Source organism: Babylonia areolata, chromosome 5, assembly GCF_041734735.1.
Source record: "Babylonia areolata isolate BAREFJ2019XMU chromosome 5, ASM4173473v1, whole genome shotgun sequence".
Classification (NCBI taxonomy): domain Eukaryota; kingdom Metazoa; phylum Mollusca; class Gastropoda; order Neogastropoda; family Buccinidae; genus Babylonia; species Babylonia areolata.
In genome coordinates, this window is record NC_134880.1 from 11674737 (window position 1) to 11692236 (window position 17500).

The window sequence follows — 17500 nt, forward strand, 5'->3', positions numbered from 1 at the left end:
GCTAAGAATGCATTGTTTCACCACTGATCTAAACACAAACATGCTAGGGATCTTTAACGTGCGCTAAGTTTGAACTGCTGGAACACGAAAGCTTCGGGTTCCTCTTCTCTGGATATAGGTCCAATACTGAATCAGTACAAAAGGAAAGGCGCTTGGAGTGAGGAGAATTTTGGCGCCAGGAATGAATCGTCTTGCAAGTGATGTATATGAAAAATAAACACACACACACACACACACACACACACACACACACACACACACACACACACACACACACACACACGCACGCACGCACGCACGCACGCACGCACGCACGCACACTAAAAAAAAAGAATAAAAATAAAAATAAATAAATAAAATAAATGAATAAACACCCGTATTTGTGTAGAGACGTGTTGTGTTCAGAACCGAATGAACCAAGTGACTGCTCAATTCAAATCCTTACATTTTCTAAGAGGAAGAAGTCCTGCTGCTCAATAACGGTGATTGTCATCCTGACCTGTGATCTCGGAGTTAACCCAGGGAGGAGACAGCCCTCCTCTGACAAACATACTTGTCGGCAGCAGTCTAAGGGACCATGCTACAGTACTGTCGGTTGCAGTTTCAGTTTCAGTTTCAGTAGCTCAAGGAGGCGTCACTGCGCTCGGACAAATCCATATACGCTACACCACATCTGCCAAGCAGATGCCTGACCAGCAGCGTAACCCTTGAGAAAAAAGAAAAAGAAAAAAAAAGAGTAAAAAAGGTGAATAAATAATAAATAAGCTTACATAAATAAATAAATAAATAATAATTATGATATTTAAAAAAAAGGTAGTAGTAATGATAATAATAATAAAAATAATAATAATAAATAAATAAATAAATAAGACAACAATGATGATAAATAAGCAAATAAATGTAAAACATGAAGACACACATTCACACATACATGTCGGTTGCACGCCAGGGAAATCATATTTTTGTGTAAGGATGCTGCGTTGCCAATATCGAATTGTGATACTGGGGCGTAGTACACAATGAAATGCACTTTGGGAGCGAGGGTGGGGGTGGGGTCGAGGGGGGGATGGGGGAGGGGCGTGGGGGGTGGATGTAAGGATCCCTCGTACTGAATAGGATATCGGGGGGGGTGGGGGGGGGGGGAAATTGGCCATGACGGGAGATAGGACTGTCGTCATTTTGTGTTGGTTGTGACACACACAGCTTCTGCCTTCACTGTCACCGTCTCTGTCTCTATTACTACTACCTTTTTCTATATTATAATTATATTTATTTATTTATTTATAAAATAAATTTATACCTTAAATCCTTTATCTCTATTACAGAATTATCTTTCCTTTCTATCGTTTTGGCTTCAGTTTCACGGAGGTGTCAAAACGTGCATCCATATTGAACGCTACACAACATATGCTGCTAAAATTAAAAAACAAAACAAAGAATTTTGCCTGTGGTTTGGGGAATGAATTCTGTCAGTTGATAAGGAGAAATGACTTGTTATTTTCGTTTGCTTATTTGCTCGATTGTTGTTGTTTGTTTGTTTGTTTGTTTATTTTTGCCTTTGTTCACATTTTGACATCACACTCTTTGTATGATACGCGTTGAAAATAAATGCATGTGTGCGATGTTACAATGGACCTCGTGATTACATGAAATAAACTTCTTGTCCTTGCCTTGCCTTGCCTTGCCTTGCCTTGCCTTGCCTTGCCTTGCCTTGCCTTGTCTTGGCTTGCTTTGCTTTGCTTTGTCATGCCATGTTTATGTGTATTTGATTATGCTTTCACATCTGTGAAACTGCATATTTGTTGCGTATCCGTTATGCATGTGTGTGTGTGTGTGTGTGTGTGTGTGTCTTCATGTTTTACATTCATTTGCTTATTTATAGTAGTAGTTAGTAGTATTTTTATGTATTTTTCTCTCTTTTTTTTTCTTCTTTTTTATAAGTTATGATGTTTTATTTTATTTTTTTAGGGTTTTTTTTTTAGTTGTTTTTTTTCCCAAGGCCTGACTAAGCGCGTTGGGTTACGCTGCTGGTCAGGCATCTGCTTGGCAGATGTGGTGTAGCGTATATGGATTTGACCGAACGCAGTGACGCCTCCTTGAGCAACTGATACTGATAGTGATAGTGATACTGATACTGTCATGCCAATCACGATAACAAGAACAACAAATTAGCTAAAACCTAACGACAATAGCAACACGAAAACAAGCGCATATTTTGGCAAAGTGGCCAGTCAATGTCTGTACAATTCTTTTGCAGATTCTTTTTTTTTTTTTTTTTTTTTTTTTTTACTTTTTCTTTTTTTAATAAACATTTTTATTCGAATTTAACATTTAATGAATACATACAGACAGACAGGCAGACATACAAAAATAATATTTGTAATTATCAACAATATTATTGTTATTTTGCATTCTTTAAACTATAAAGCAGGAAAACAACAACACAACATTGTTTTTATATAGAACTAAAAACAAAAAAAACAAAACAAAAAAAGTCATATACACTGCATAAAAACGTAAATATATAAAAAGAAAATAATTATTTAAAAAAAGAAAGAAAAAAAGAATGAAATAAAATGTTACATTCGTGGTTGTCTTTCCTCCTCCACGTTGCCTTCAATCATTTTTTTATGTATGGGTACCATTTTCTAGTTAATGCTATGGACATCATTTCCATCGAGTGTATATACTTTTCGGTTTTATAATTTTATACGTTTCTTAGGTCTGTAAGGAAGTACTTTATATATGGTTTGATTTTTTTTTTTATTCTGCTCTTTTACAGATTCTGGTGAAGTGTACACATGGGGAGACGGTCGATATGGCCAGTAAGTATATATATCGATGGTCTCTTTTCCATGTCCGTCTGTCTGTTTTCTTTGTGTTTCTGTCTCTGTCTCTGTCTATGTTTCCCTCCATGTCTGTCTCTGTCTCTGTCTGTGTCTCTCTCTGTCTCTCTCTCTTTCTCTTTCTCTCAGTTTCACTCTGTTATTGTTTATTCATTTCTTTTGAATCTCTCTCTCTCTCTCTCTCTCTCTCGGGGGGCATGCGCAAGATGGCGACCAGTAAGCAGCTGACGGGAATGTTCTCCTTTTCAAAGAGGATTTCAAGGCGCTATACAAACATTACAGTGAAGTGCGTTGTTGGTGTGAAGTAACATTGAGTGTGGACACTGAAAAGACAACAAAATGATCGATGTGAACATGTGGAGGGCTAGAATTGGCCTTTTTCTCCGGTCAGTGAAAAGTGGGTCATCTGTCAGGCATGGGACAGTACAGGTGAGCGGCGACACAGTTGACGTGACACTCAGTGACATTCTCATTGCATGTGTTTTGCTTCTTGCATTGGTGAAGATTTTCTTCTGTGTGTCTTCGAACATATATATGATGAACAATGTACCTTTGCAATGGACAATACTCGACCAAACAATAAATACAGGGACAATGCCATATGACGAGGAAGTGAGTCAGGAATATGTCAGGTCAAACCAGGTCAAGTTTGCCATGCACGTGCCGGTGGTGTTTTCCATGTGTGCTGTCAACGCTGTGCTGTCAGTGTGGAGAATCCTGCTGAGTAATGACGTAGAGGAGAATCCAGGGCCCCTTCACGGGCAGCACGGAAAAGACAGTCAGAAAAGTGGGTCAGAGGAGACACCAGTGGACGGGGATACCACTTTCACTTCACAGGCTGTGTCGGAAATTCTGGCGGCTCTCCAACTCCAAAGTCAGCAGTTCAAAGCACAGTTTGAGGAACAGACTAGACAACTGAGACAACACAGAGAGGAACAAACAAAACAGCATCAAGCCATCAGAGAAGAACTGGGTGACATAAAACATGATTTAGGAAAAGTAGCTGAGAAGTGTGAAGAAATCAATCTGCGATGTGACAAACTGGAACACGAGAGCAGTCAGTTGCGGGGCAGGGTGGACGAAGTGTCTGCTGATCTCACTGACTTGTATGCGGAAAACAGGGAAGAGAGGGAGGAGGCTGCGAGGATGTCATCAACGGTAGAGGAAATGAAAGAAGAACTGTGCAAAATCAATGAAGAGATAGACAGATTAGAGGAGTTTTCGCGGAGAGACAACCTTAGATTGTTCGGCATTCCTCCCTTAAGTCCGAGTGAAAAAGAGGACTATGATTCATGTGCCAGAGCAGTGTGTGAGGTGCTCAACAAGGTAGAGGAGAAGAGAGAGTGGACAGAAGAAGACATAGTGCGAGCACATCGAGTGGGACAGGCAAAGCCAGGAGAACCAAAGACAATGATCGTTAAGTTTAAGCGTTGGAGAGACAAAATGATGCTGATCAAAGACAGACAGTTGAGAACAAAGTTAGAGGATAGAGGGGTGAGAGTGGCAAATGACTTGACCAGGAGACAAGCAGGCATGGTAGCGGCAGCAAAGAGAGAAGGGAAGGTGGCGTTCTTTGTGAGGGGAAAGCTGACGATCGGACATCGCAGACCAGATTCCAGGCATCATGCTGAAGGGACGGCCGGATCCAGTGCTGTACCACAGAGCAACATCAGTCCATCCCCCACCCCTAGCCCCACCCGCACCCGCTATGGCCTTGATCACAGTCACCCCTCCCTTCTCCCCACCCAGGAATTCCCACCCATCGTCACTGGTGACGTCAGTCGAAAGGGTTCCCCGCCATGTGACCGAGCTGCAGCCAATGGCAGTGGCGTCTCAACAGGTCGGACTCGTGACGACAACACGGACCCCGCTCCACGTGCAGCTGACCGAAGTGACACCGGTGACAGCGCTCACTCCCGCAGTGACAGCAGCACGCGTGTTGGCAGGCAGGGCGTGGGGCATCGTTCAGTTGGTGGTTCAAGCTTGACGGGCAGAGGTGGACAGCAAGCAGGTATCCATGGTTACTTGAGAGGGCAGCCCCGTCATCTGAACAAGTCACCTGCTGGGAGCAGTGGCCGGACTTTGCGGTCGAACAGTTGTAAATAGGACAGGCCTGATCATCAAGTGTCGGAATTAACATTTCTGAATTATAATGTAGAAAATTTGTACAGCAAACTTACAGACGTTTCTTTCGTGAATTTTGTTACTAACTATGATTTCGTGTGTCTGACAGAAACGTTCGTGAATGATTCATTTGATTTTAGTTCAATCTTTATTGATTATATAAAATTCAGTGCCCCTGCGAAAAAATTATCAGCTCATGGAAGACATTCAGGAGGGGTTTTATTACTGATAAGAAAGCAATTTGCTCAGTTTGTTAAAGAAATTCAGTTAAATTGTGACAATGTGGTGGTTGTGCATATTGATAAATGTGTGTTTGGTGTTGATAAAGATGTTGTTCTTGTTGCCTGCTATGTTGTGCCTGAGGGTGGGCCAGCTTACATTCACACACAATTAAAAGATGGAATCCTTATCTTAGAAGCAAATATTTTAGAATCAGTTCGTAATGATAATGTTTATTTTGTTGTCTGTGGAGATTTGAATGCCAGGACAGGTAATGAGCAACCCAAAGAGGAACAAATGGTTAGTTATATACAGAGTATGGATGATGATAATGATGATGATGATTATGTTTGTGGAAAGCGTTGTTCGAAAGACAGTTATTAACAGTTTTGGCAAATCCTTGTTAGATTTTTGTTTTTTGTTTGATCTTTTCATCATGAATGGATCCTGTATTACTGATGCAGAAGGAGAATTTACTTTTGTATCTCCTCATGGATGCAGTGTTATTGATTATTTTCTGGTGTCTAGAGAAATTGTTTCAAACTGTGATTTAAAAATAAACGATTCTCTTTTTTCATGGCATCTGCCAGTTCAGCTCACATGGAAACAATGTATTGACAAAAAAGTTATACCATTTGTAGCACAATGTGGCGAGGAAAGGGTGGTGTGGTCAGAGGAAAATATACAGACTTTTAAAGATGAACTAACTTCTGATGAGTTTAAAATGTGCATGAATACAGTCATGGAGACTCTGGTTACAGATATCAACAAATCTATTGAGCTCTTTGTCAATGCATTTTATGGAGCTGCTGCATGCATGGTTAGGACAGTGGGCAGAAAAAAGAAAACAGTTAACGAATGGTTCGACAATGAATGTAGGCAAAAGAAAAGACAGGTAAGGAGATTGTTGCAAAAGTTTCAAAGAGCTAAAACAGTTGAAGGAAAAGCTGAAGCGAAAAACATTTATGTAGAAGAAAGAAAACAGTATATTAAGTTAAGGAAAGAGAAGAAAAAAGATTTTGATGAAAAGAAACTACAACAGTTAAAAGAATCAATAAAAGATTCAAAAATGTTTTGGGCAACTATTAGATCAGTCAACAGGAAATCAGTCATTTATAATGAAATCACTTCACAGCAATGGTATGATCATTTTTACCATGTATTTAATTCTTTTGATGGGGGGCAAGACACCGCAGATACAGGAGAAGAAGAAGAAGAAGAAGAAATCTTTAATGAACCTTTGTTTAATGACCCTATAACTATAGATGAAATTAAGGCCAGTGTAAGAAGTCTGAAAAATGGAAAAAGTGCCGGCCCAGATAAGATAATCGGTGAGATGCTGAAGAATGTCGATGCAATTGTTATTGATTTTCTTGTGTCACTATTTAACAAATTGTTTGGTGATGGATTATTTCCGACAAATTGGTGTAAATCCATTATTGTACCAATTCATAAGAAAGGAGACACTAATAATCCAGACAACTATAGGGGTGTAGCTCTAACAAGCGTAATTAGTAAAGTATATACACATATTTTAAATAGAAGGCTTGTCCAGTGGGCCGAAAGAGAGGAAATAATTGTTGAAGAACAAGCAGGATTCAGAGTAGGATTTAGTACTGTAGATCATATTTTTACTTTATATGCTTTGGTTCAAAAATTTCTTATGAAGAATACTAAGTTATATGTTGCTTTTGTTGACTTTAAAAAGGCATTTGACTCCGTGAACAGAAATGTATTGTGGCATGTTTTGAGAAAAACTGGTATTAATGGAAAATTGTACAATGCACTGCGTGGTATATACAATTCAGTCATGGCATGTGTGCGCGAAAAGGGAGTATATTCTGATTTCTTCAGTTGCCCCCGTGGGGTAAAACAAGGCTGTCTCTTAAGTCCTCAACTATTTGCATTCTTAATAAATGAATTAGCTATTGAAATGTCAGAGAAAGGTAGGCATGGTATTCAGTTAATCCCTGGTGCTGTGGAAATATTTTTGTTGATGTTTGCAGATGATGTGATTTTGCTCTCTAGCACTGTAGTTGGATTACAGAATCAGCTTAATGTATTAAAAAACGAAGCAGATAAATTACAGTTAACTGTTAATATGGATAAGACTAATATTATTGTTTTTCGTAACGGAGGTTATTTATCACAGTGGGAAAAATGGTTGTATGGTAATGTAGAAGTACGAGTCATCAACGCATACAAGTATTTAGGAATGGTATTTACGACTAGGTTGAGTTTAAAAACGGGATGGTCAGAAATGTGTAGGAAAGGGAAAAGGGGAGTAACAGAAATTCTAAAATCTACTAAGAAACTGAGAACAATTGATCCAGCTTTATTTTGGAAGTTATTTGATACTCAAATACAACCAGTGATAACTTACGCAGCAGAAGTATGGGGTCTTGAAGAAAATCTTGAAATGGAAAAAGTACACACCTTTGCCATAAAGAGATTCATGAATATTCCATTACACTCGTCTAATACGATGGCATACGGTGACTCTGGAAGGTATCCTCTTTATATTAAAACTTTTGTTAAATGTATCAAGTATTGGTTAAGACTTACTCAGCTCCCTACAAACAGGTTATGGAGACAGGCATATGACATGTTACTTCAGCAGTTTGAGTTAGGTAATTGTAACTGGGTGAGTAAAGTTAAACGAGTTCTTTCAGTAAATGGATTTGGTATTGTATGGCTGAGTCAGGGAGTTGGGGATGAAAGAGGGTTTCTATCAGAATTTAAAGATCGCTTAGCGTCTTGTTATAAACAGAACTGGCATTCTAAAATGGAAGATGATGTGAAGTATTCTTGGTTCTATTCCTTTAAAACTATTTTACAACCGGAGAAATTTTTAGTTGTAGTCACCAATAAATGGCACAGAGATATGCTAGCAAGATTCAGAAACAGAACCTTAGGTTTAAAAGTTAATAAAAGATGGTTTGATCTCGAGGGTTTAGCTGATTGTATGTGTACAGTGTGTATGGAGGATGTGAGAGAGGATGAAGATCATTTTTTATTTCATTGTAATGCTTACGAAGACATTAGAGCTAAGACACGACTTTTTCGTATTGCTGCTGAGAAAAGACATGACGTGCGTAGTCTGTTATCCACTGAAAATGATGAAATTATTATTTTGCTTGCCAAATACATAGCAGAAGCTGTTAATATCAGGAAAAGGAAAATAAATAGTAATAACACGTAACATCACTAGTTATATGATTAGCCTGGTACAGCTGTGTACACTTGATGGTCACATTGTATGTTTATAGTCTATTGTATGTTGCTTCACGACTATGGTGTGCGTACGTGTATTGGCACATACACAAATGTACGATTAAGTAATTTGTTTTGTTAATTCAGTTATTGACATTATTTGCTTTATTTATTGTTGTTTTCTTTCATTCAGTTCAAAGACGCTGCAACTTAGAATTGACCCCCTTGACATAAGGGCTGTAGTTAGGCCAATGTCAATAAAAAGCGTCTGAAGCGTCTCTCTCTCTCTCTCTCTCACTCACTCTCCTTCCCTTTCAGTTTGTCTCTGTATGTCTCTGCTTGTAATTACGTCTGTCTCTCACCATCTCTCTACGTTATGTGTCAATTTCTGTCTGTCGCTCTCACACACAACCTGTATTAACATTTTTGTGAGTGATTGTGTGTGTGAGTGAGTGAGTGAGTGAGTGAGAGTGTGTGCATGCGTGCGCGCGTTTCGCTTTTTAACGAAACCGTATGTTTCCGAATATCATTTTGGTTTATTTTGTTATGATTATGAGCAAAATACTTACGTTAGTTAACAAACCTTTTGAGTCTGAATTTCTGTTTTTATCTCTGTCTCTCTCTCTCTCACTCGCTCTCTCTCACTCACTCTCTCATAAATCTCTCTCACTCACCCACACACACACACACACACACACACACACACATGAGTCTTTCATAATATTCTAAAATAAGAAAATGGTTAGCTATTTTGAAGAACTGTGGAGAAGACTGTTAAAGGCAATGCCAGCGCAATTAAGTTAAAAAAAAAGAAAAAGAAAAGGAAAAAAAGTGTATGTTTTAGTTTCATGTTTTGTCTGGAAGAAATACTAATGCTACAGACCAAGAAAAAAAAAGACACCCCCCCCCTCCAACACCCACACGCCCACCCACCCCTTACACCCACCAAACCGATCCCGGTTCTGTGTCTGACTCAAGCGCCAGACTTTGGGCCAAGCTGGTCATTGCAGCCGCAGCTCTGTAAACATCACACCCTTCCCTGATAATGACCTCTCCGCACTCAGCACAAAGACTGAAAATGAGAGTTTCCTATTAAGATGTTTTCTGAAATTTGAATTTTTTTTACTGTCCTTTTTATTCAAAACTTGGGGCTCCACACGCACACACACACACACACACACACACACACACAAAGGGATGAGACTATGCTGGCTTGATTGCGATCAGTGATTTACACACACACACACACCCTCGCTGGCCAAGCTTTGTTTGTCCCGGGATCACAACCACAGTTGTCGCCCTTGCCGGCCGCGAGAGGGCAGATGGCGAGGCGAAAACAGTTGGGGTTATCCATGCAATTTCGCCGATAACATCCACAGACAATGGGCGCCCATTGAGGAGACCATTTTGGCCACCGTTATGTCAAAACGCAACGGGTTTGGTGAAAACAAAGGAAAATCCAAACGACGCGCCCTCTCTCATTTGTCAGTCGCTCTTCCCCCCCCCCCCCCCTCTCTCTCTCTCTCTCTCTCGGCGCGAACAGACGAGACATCGCGATTCGCATCGAGCGCCCCCCCCCTCGTTGTGATCAAAGCCCACTTTATCAAGGGAGACCAGCGATCCAGAGGCGGCGGGCAGGGCTGCGTTTGTGTGAGGGAGGGGGGAGGGGGAGCAGTGAGTGACAGCCACGCCTGATACCAACGAAACATTGGTTTCCAAACCACCACCACCACCACCACCCCACACACATCTCCCCCCCCCCCCCCCCCCCCCCCCCCCAACCCCCACACACACACCCACATCCTCCCCCCGAATTGGCTACGAGTGCAGCGGACTGGAATGACCCCTTCACCAAAGTTACCTGCAAGGATGTTTCTCTCTCTTTTTTATGTTCTATGGTTTGACACGGATTGAGGGAGTTGGGTTTTTTTACTGATTAAAATACGAGTCTCACCATTTTAACACTGAAACCACTCGGCTCCTCTCATTAACTAATCCTTGTTGGGAGGGGGCTGGGGGGGGGGGGGAGAAAAAGTCCCGCTCAGTACATATGAAAGGAGTAAGCAGCAGTAAGACAGGAAAACATTAAATCATAAACATCGTTTGTATGTTTGTTTGTCGTTTTTTGCCAATGTTTGCAGAAAAGAAAGGGTGTGCGTGTCTTATTCAAGAATTGCAATAAGAGGCTGATACTTTGATTGAGAAGAGGCTTTGGTAAATGCCTCTTCTGGAGCAATTCGGGTGACAGGGGTGACTCACTTTTTTCTCTTTGGGTCCAATGATAATTTCAGTAAGAAGAAGAAGAAATAATGATAAGAAGAAGAAGAAGAAGAAATGGGATTTCTATACCGATTGTCCTACAACTTTGGGCGCATGACATTTTAAGCAAAAGAGAATGGACATTATGATGAAATTTTAACACACACACACACACACACACACACACACACACACACACACACACACACACACGGGCGTGGAGTTTTGGTCAAAGAGATTCGGGGGCGATAGAAAGGGTGTCATTTGTAGAATTATTTGAACAGATATGTTTTAAAATCTTAAGTGTTTCTTCTTATGGTGTCGTCTGTAGAACTGTTTAAACAGGTATATTTCAAAACCTTCAATATTTCGAGAGGAGATGAGTGTGTCTGATGCTGTTTAGGATAGTAATTCACAAGTCAAGGGGCATAACAAAAGAAAGACCGATAACCGTGAGACTTGCGTTCTATAACTCGAAGAAGATTTTTGCGAACTGTTCTAAAAAAAACAACAACAACAAAAAACAACAACAACAACAACAACAACAAAACACCACCATCCGCATAGTGACGAAGGGGGGTGGGGTGGGTGTAGCATTTGCTACTTCTGTGTTTCCCCAATTATGTCATCAGTCCCCTAAGTTCCATTCTCACGTTGGCACGGGATCTGGATTACGTCTCAGAGCAAAAGTGAAAAAAAAGGCATGTGTCTTTGTCTTGTACACTCAATGTAGAAAGTTTCCTTCTCTCAGAGTCGGAAGTTTCAAATTACTTGTATATTTTGGTGGTCTCTCGTTACCTTCATCAGCAAAGCTTAAGATACAGAAAGGTCGTGGGTTGGAATGGACTTGGTCTGTGAATGAACAAAGTTCACATTAACTCTTTCCATACGAACGGCGAAAGAGACGACGTTAACAGCGTTTCAGCCCAATTACCATCATCAAAGTATTGCAAGCGGAAGGCTCTTGTACTGAAGACGTGAATGTTGACAAAGAATACCACAATTCTGACGACGGAAGCTAAAGGTTGGGTCATCAGTTCAGACACCCACTGGACATGCGAGGGGTCTGTGTAGAGGAGAAGAGAGGACTGGCCGTACTGAGTGAGTTAACGTTGCATTAAAGTTGCCAAAGCTACAGGCGCCCGACAACAGACCGTCATAAATTGGAATGAGTTCCAGGTCAGTGTCTCGGTTGAGGATTGTCTGTCTCGTCTTGATTTGGGCGACTACTTTCATCTTCCTCCTCCAGAAATGGGGTTATGTGCACAGCACCTAAGTCCTGTCCAGGTCGATGCTGTGATTCTTTGATTCAAGATGCTCGTGGAAAGCAGAGCAGAGTCGATTCTGGTTAGATGTTCCTGGATACCTTTGCCCAGTGGACATGTTTGTCCAATAAAAAGCATAACCTATTGTAATACTACGGCCGGGCGCCTGTGGCCAGGCAACTTCAATGCAGCCTCGAACGTTTTACTTTTTTTTTTTTAATCAGACAAAGGGTTTAGATACAAATACAATTTTGCACTCTTGGAAGCAACAATAATATACTGCTCTGAGCATCGATCATTCCACACCAAGAGTACTACGGCTAGAAAAGCAAATTATTATTCGTTCAAACATTGATCTGTGTGATATAATGCCGAGTTTACAGCAAAATGATAATACAGGCAGAAATTCAAGTATCCATTCACGGATCAATTCCATGTGGCATTACTATGCCAACTTTACATCACAAAATGATATAGGTAGAACAATGAGTATTATTCATTCACACATTTATCCCATGTGTTATTACAATACTCGGCTCATGTCAAAATATTCTAGTCAGAACAACAGATACGTATTCATTAACTCACTCAGTACGACCAGTCCTCTCTTCTCCTCTACACAGACCCCTAGGATGTCCAGTGGGTGTCTGAATGACCCAACCTTTAGCTTCCGTCGTCAGAAGTGTGGTATTCTTTGTCAACATTCACGTCTTCAGTATAAGAGCCTTCCGCTTGCAATATTTTGATGATGGTAATTGGGGTGAAACGCTGTTAACGTCGTCTCTTTCGCCGTTCGTATGGAAAGAGTTAACACATTGATTTACTGTACCATTCTAGTGCTTAATATTTACATTGACAGATCAATGGTCATTCATTTACACCTTGATTTAATGTGATATAGGGCTTAAGCTTGTACCGTGCATATGTATGGCAGCCGAGAAATTTGTTCACAAACAGCGTATCCGGCCCAAGACTTTACTGCATCACTTGTGCTGGTGATAGTGATGAGAGACCACAGAAATACTCGTTGAGTGGAAATATACGATTCGGAATAATGATAATAATAATAATAATAATAATAATAATAATAATAATAATAATAATAATGGATACTTATATAGCACACTATCCAGAAATCTGCTCTAGGTGCTTTACAAAAACGCTTTTGTTAACATAAAACATTATATCTATGTTACATACACACACCAAAATGTGACTACACACACACACACACACACACACACACACACACACACACACACACACACACACACACACATACACACACACACTGCATACATACATTTTAACATACATGTGTATCTAACAGCTACCCTAACACATACGCACACATAGACAGGCACAAACTTACATAAACACACGCACACACAATACACATTCATATACATGCATGTAGTTATGTACACATACATATGTATACACACATAGTCAAGCACAGCTAACGCAAAGGAAGTGGACCTGCCACAATTGAACTTATTGCTGAGGGAAAAGGTGAGTTTTGAGACGAGATTTAAAAGATGCGGAATACAGGAAAATTTCTGCTGTCTTAATTAAACGTCCAAAACACTGCGCTGAATAGGACTATTGGGCTTTGTCCAGAGTCAAGGAATCGTTACCTACGAATCACGTACACTCAGTCCTTACAGCTTTCAATGCATCCTCAATCCGCTCTCTTTTCTGCTGATTTGTCTCAGGAACGATGCAGCCATTACAGCTGAGGACGGGACACTATCAAACTTTTTTCCTTTTTTTCTTTTTTTTGTGGTGTGTGTGTGTGTGTGGGGGGGGGGGGGGTACCATTTTATAGAAGAAAAGGGTGGGTGTGGATCCATCCATTCAGTGGTAGGGAAGGTGGGGAAGGAAGGGGGGTGGGGGGTGAAGAAGAAAACTTGAACAGTTAATCCATCCACATATATCTCTTACTCAGCCATCTCATTTTACCTAACCCCCCCCACCCCCCACCCCACCCCTACCCCCACCAAAATCTACCCACAGGGGATGAAAACTGAAGGGCAGGCAACATTCAGAAGCACACACAGACAGACCGCCATTGGTGTGGCGGCACCTCGGAGAGATCTTCTTCTTCTCCTGGGTTGTAAAGAACGGTCAGAGTGAGGGTTGGGGGGGGGGGGGGTGTAGTAGAGAGAGGGTGGTGGAGGTGGGGGTGGAAAGCGTGTGTGTGTGGGGGGGGGGGGGGGGGGGCGGGGGGGAAGGGGGGGGGGGTTCAATGGGAGTTTTGTCACCTAATCTTCGCGGATGGCTTCCTCTTCGTCTCCTACTTCGTCGCCCCGTTGCTCTTATCGTCTACGGACGGCGGACTTTGCTGACACCCTTTAGGTTGTCGAGTCAAGATGGCGGATTCATTTGCTGTATGTAAACAGGCATTAGTACTAGTCGCTCGGGCCGTTCTGAGAAGTGGCCGCGATTAGAATCGATCCGAGGAAGAATGAGGGGGCGTGGTGGTGGATGTAGGGGGTTGGGGGTGGGGGGTAGGGGGTGGGGGTTTAGTGAGGAAAGGAGGAGAAGGTGGGTTGACTGTTCGGTCGGCTTATGTGGCGGTCAAAAGTGGGAGGTATTTTTTTTTATAGTGCAGATGTGTGTGAGTGTTGTGTGTGTGTGTGTGTGTGTGTGTGTATGTGTGTGTGTGTGTGTGTGTGTGTGAGGGAGAGAAAGACAGACAGACAGACAAACATAGAGAGAAGTGACAGACAGACGAACAGACAGAAAGACAGACAGACAGACATACGGACGGACACAGACACTGAGAGAGAGAGAGTGCCCGTTTTTTTTGTTTTTTTGTTTTTGTTTTTTTTGTTGTTGTTGTTTTTTTACTTGTCGGAAATAGACGTACTTGCTTGTCAAGATCGCAGACGAAAGAGTCGTTATACTTAACGAGGTCGACCTTGTAGTTTACCTTTCTTTCCTACAGTCTGTCTGTCTGTCATTGTTTATGCTTATGCAGATTGTATCCCCCCGACTCCATAACCCCCGGCGCCCAGACATAAACCACCTTCTTCCCACATGTTTCTGTATTGGCCGATGTACGATATATACCCTAGAGTCTGTGTTTTTCTCTTTGTCTCTGTATCTGTGTATCTTGCATTTTTTGTCTGTCTGACTGCCTCTATCAGTATGTCTGCCTTCTCCCATAAGATCACTGGCGAAGTTTATTGCTGAAGCACATAGTATTCGAAAGAAAAGTAACACGTGTTAATAGCTTCAATACCCAGATGATCAAAAAGAGGGGGGGGGGGAAGATTTTTGATTGTATTAACTTGAAAAATGGATGGTCAAGAGTTAGTTTATTTATCTACAAGCTGTTCTTTTCTTCTGTTTGATTTTGTGTAATAGTTTTCACAATTATTGTTCTGATTGTAACCCCATGTCACTAGAGTTGTACAGCTAATGACATTAAATATTTCAGTGTTTAGTGTTCTAACTTCTCCCTTCCACGCCTATTTCGCTCTAGGACGGACATACTGTCATGCCTGCCAGTGGCGTTAATTCGGGCAATCTGTATGCCTGATCGCGTCTGGGGCAAAGATGATAACACATTTCGCTGTTTAAAAAAACAACAACAAAAAACTCTGTGGTTTACCAGAAGAGAAATGATTTTTTTGCAGCTGAATCACGTTTTCGTGAAAATTGATGTGCATTCTTCATAGAGACTGTCTTCTACGCTGAAACCCTCGAGCATTGATCCTTTTGGAGGAAGATTTCAGTCTGTGGAAAGAGGAATCGCGTTGTTGTGGACATAATTATGTTAAAAAAAAGAAAAGAAAAAAAAGTCGCATAAATGCAGTGATAAAATCGACAGGACATGTAAATGGTCATATGAAATGTCCTGTCACGATGAACAAATGTATAGGGTAGGTATTGCGAACAGCGTGTAATTGCGAACGATTCGTATACCGCCCTACTTCGAAGCGTTCTTAACGGTTGCATTTTACAATTTAACGTCTGCTTCGACATCTTCCTAATACCTTGATGAATATATCCATTTCAAAGAACCAGTCAAACATCAGCTATTTCTGGCTATTTCCGCGCTATTTCTTCTCTGTGCGCACTACTGCCGACCAAGGTTACAAACAAATTCTCAAAATCCTAAAATCAAGAGGAGCAAGTTGCAGGACTTGAATTTTGACACAGTTTAAAATAGTTTTCTTTGATCGGATATGTTGAATGCGCATTACCAGTGCTGGGGGAATTTAAGAAAGCATATTGGTGACAGATCAGAACGTCAGTTTTAACAGGAACATGGAAAATATTGTCGTTTGCAATTAGGCCATAGGATATTTTAACCATATATTATGCATTGCCAGTAACGGGCTGCTCTCCCCACGGAGAGCGCGTCGTTGCACTGACAGCGCCACCCATTTTTTCTTCTTGTGTTTTTTCAGTTCTGCCTGCATTTCTTTTTCATATGTTTTCTTATAGAAGTGGAGTGTCCTACAGAATTTTTTGCCAGGAACAACCCTTTTGTTGCCGTGGGGTATTTTTTTACGTGCGCTAAGTGCATGCTGCACTTGAGACCTCGGTTTATCGTCTCATCCGAATGACTAGCGTCCAGGCCACCACTCAAGGTCTAGTGGAGGGGGAGAAAATACTGGCGGGATTCGAACCATCGCGCTCAGATTCTCTCGCTTCCTAGGCGGACGTTTTACCTCCGGGACATCACTCCAGTTATGACTCCCTCCTGCACTGGACGTTCAGTCCTGGGTAGTCTGTGTGCTGGTATTTGGAATGAGACGATAAACCGAGATTCCATGTGCAGCATACACCTAGAGCAGGTAAAAAACAAAACAAAACGGGGCAGCAAAAAGGTTGTCCCTGGCAAAATCATGCAGAAAAATCCACTTTGATTATATTGATTATAGTAAAAACAAATGCCATTCCAGACAGAAAAACAAAAACAAAAACAAAATAGACAAGACAAGACAAAACGGAGAGAGATGGAGAGGAACAGACAGACACACAGAGACAGAGACATAAACAATTAGAAGAAGAGAAAGAGGGAGAGAGAGAGAGAAGAAGAAAAAAACCCAACAGAAACATGGATGCAGTTGAGAAAGAGAGAGAGAGAGAGAGAGGGGGGGGGGCGGAGGGACGGAAACAGAAAACATAGAGGAGGGAGGGAGAGGGACAGAAACATGGAGAGACAGAGAGACAGAGAGACAGAGACAGAACAAAACAGAAAACGAGGATTGGGGGTCTGAGGGGGAGTAGGGGAGGGGGGGAGGCGGGGGTGAGTGTGAGTGGTTGGTTAGGGTGGAGGGGGGGGTGGGGGGTGGAAGGGTTGCAAGAGGTAATGCGGGGTCAATCCAGCCCCTGACCTCAATCTAGAGCGAGATGGGCAGCCGGGCCAGAGGCCGGGTTAACTGCGTAATAGGGGAGTGCCATCAACTGGCGGCCCCCGCCACTCGTTAAGCGCCCATCTTGTTGCTCCGATTCCCATCAAGACACCCCTCTCCCCCCCCCCACCTTCCTCCTCCCACTCCCCCCACACACCACCCCATCCTCACCTCCACCTCCACCTCCACCTCCACCACCAAC

General features: G+C 41.8%; 1 protein-coding gene across 2 annotated transcripts in view; it reads left to right on the top strand.

Moving 5' to 3' along the window:
• LOC143282372 (uncharacterized) overlaps positions 1-17500 on the top strand; it is a 228598-nt gene that overhangs the window by 61483 nt on the left and 149615 nt on the right. For both annotated transcript variants that reach the window (XM_076587988.1, XM_076587989.1), the window contains one exon: positions 2783-2825. In XM_076587988.1, coding sequence (XP_076444103.1) covers positions 2783-2825 — 43 coding nt within the window. The remainder of the gene's footprint in view (positions 1-2782; positions 2826-17500) is intronic.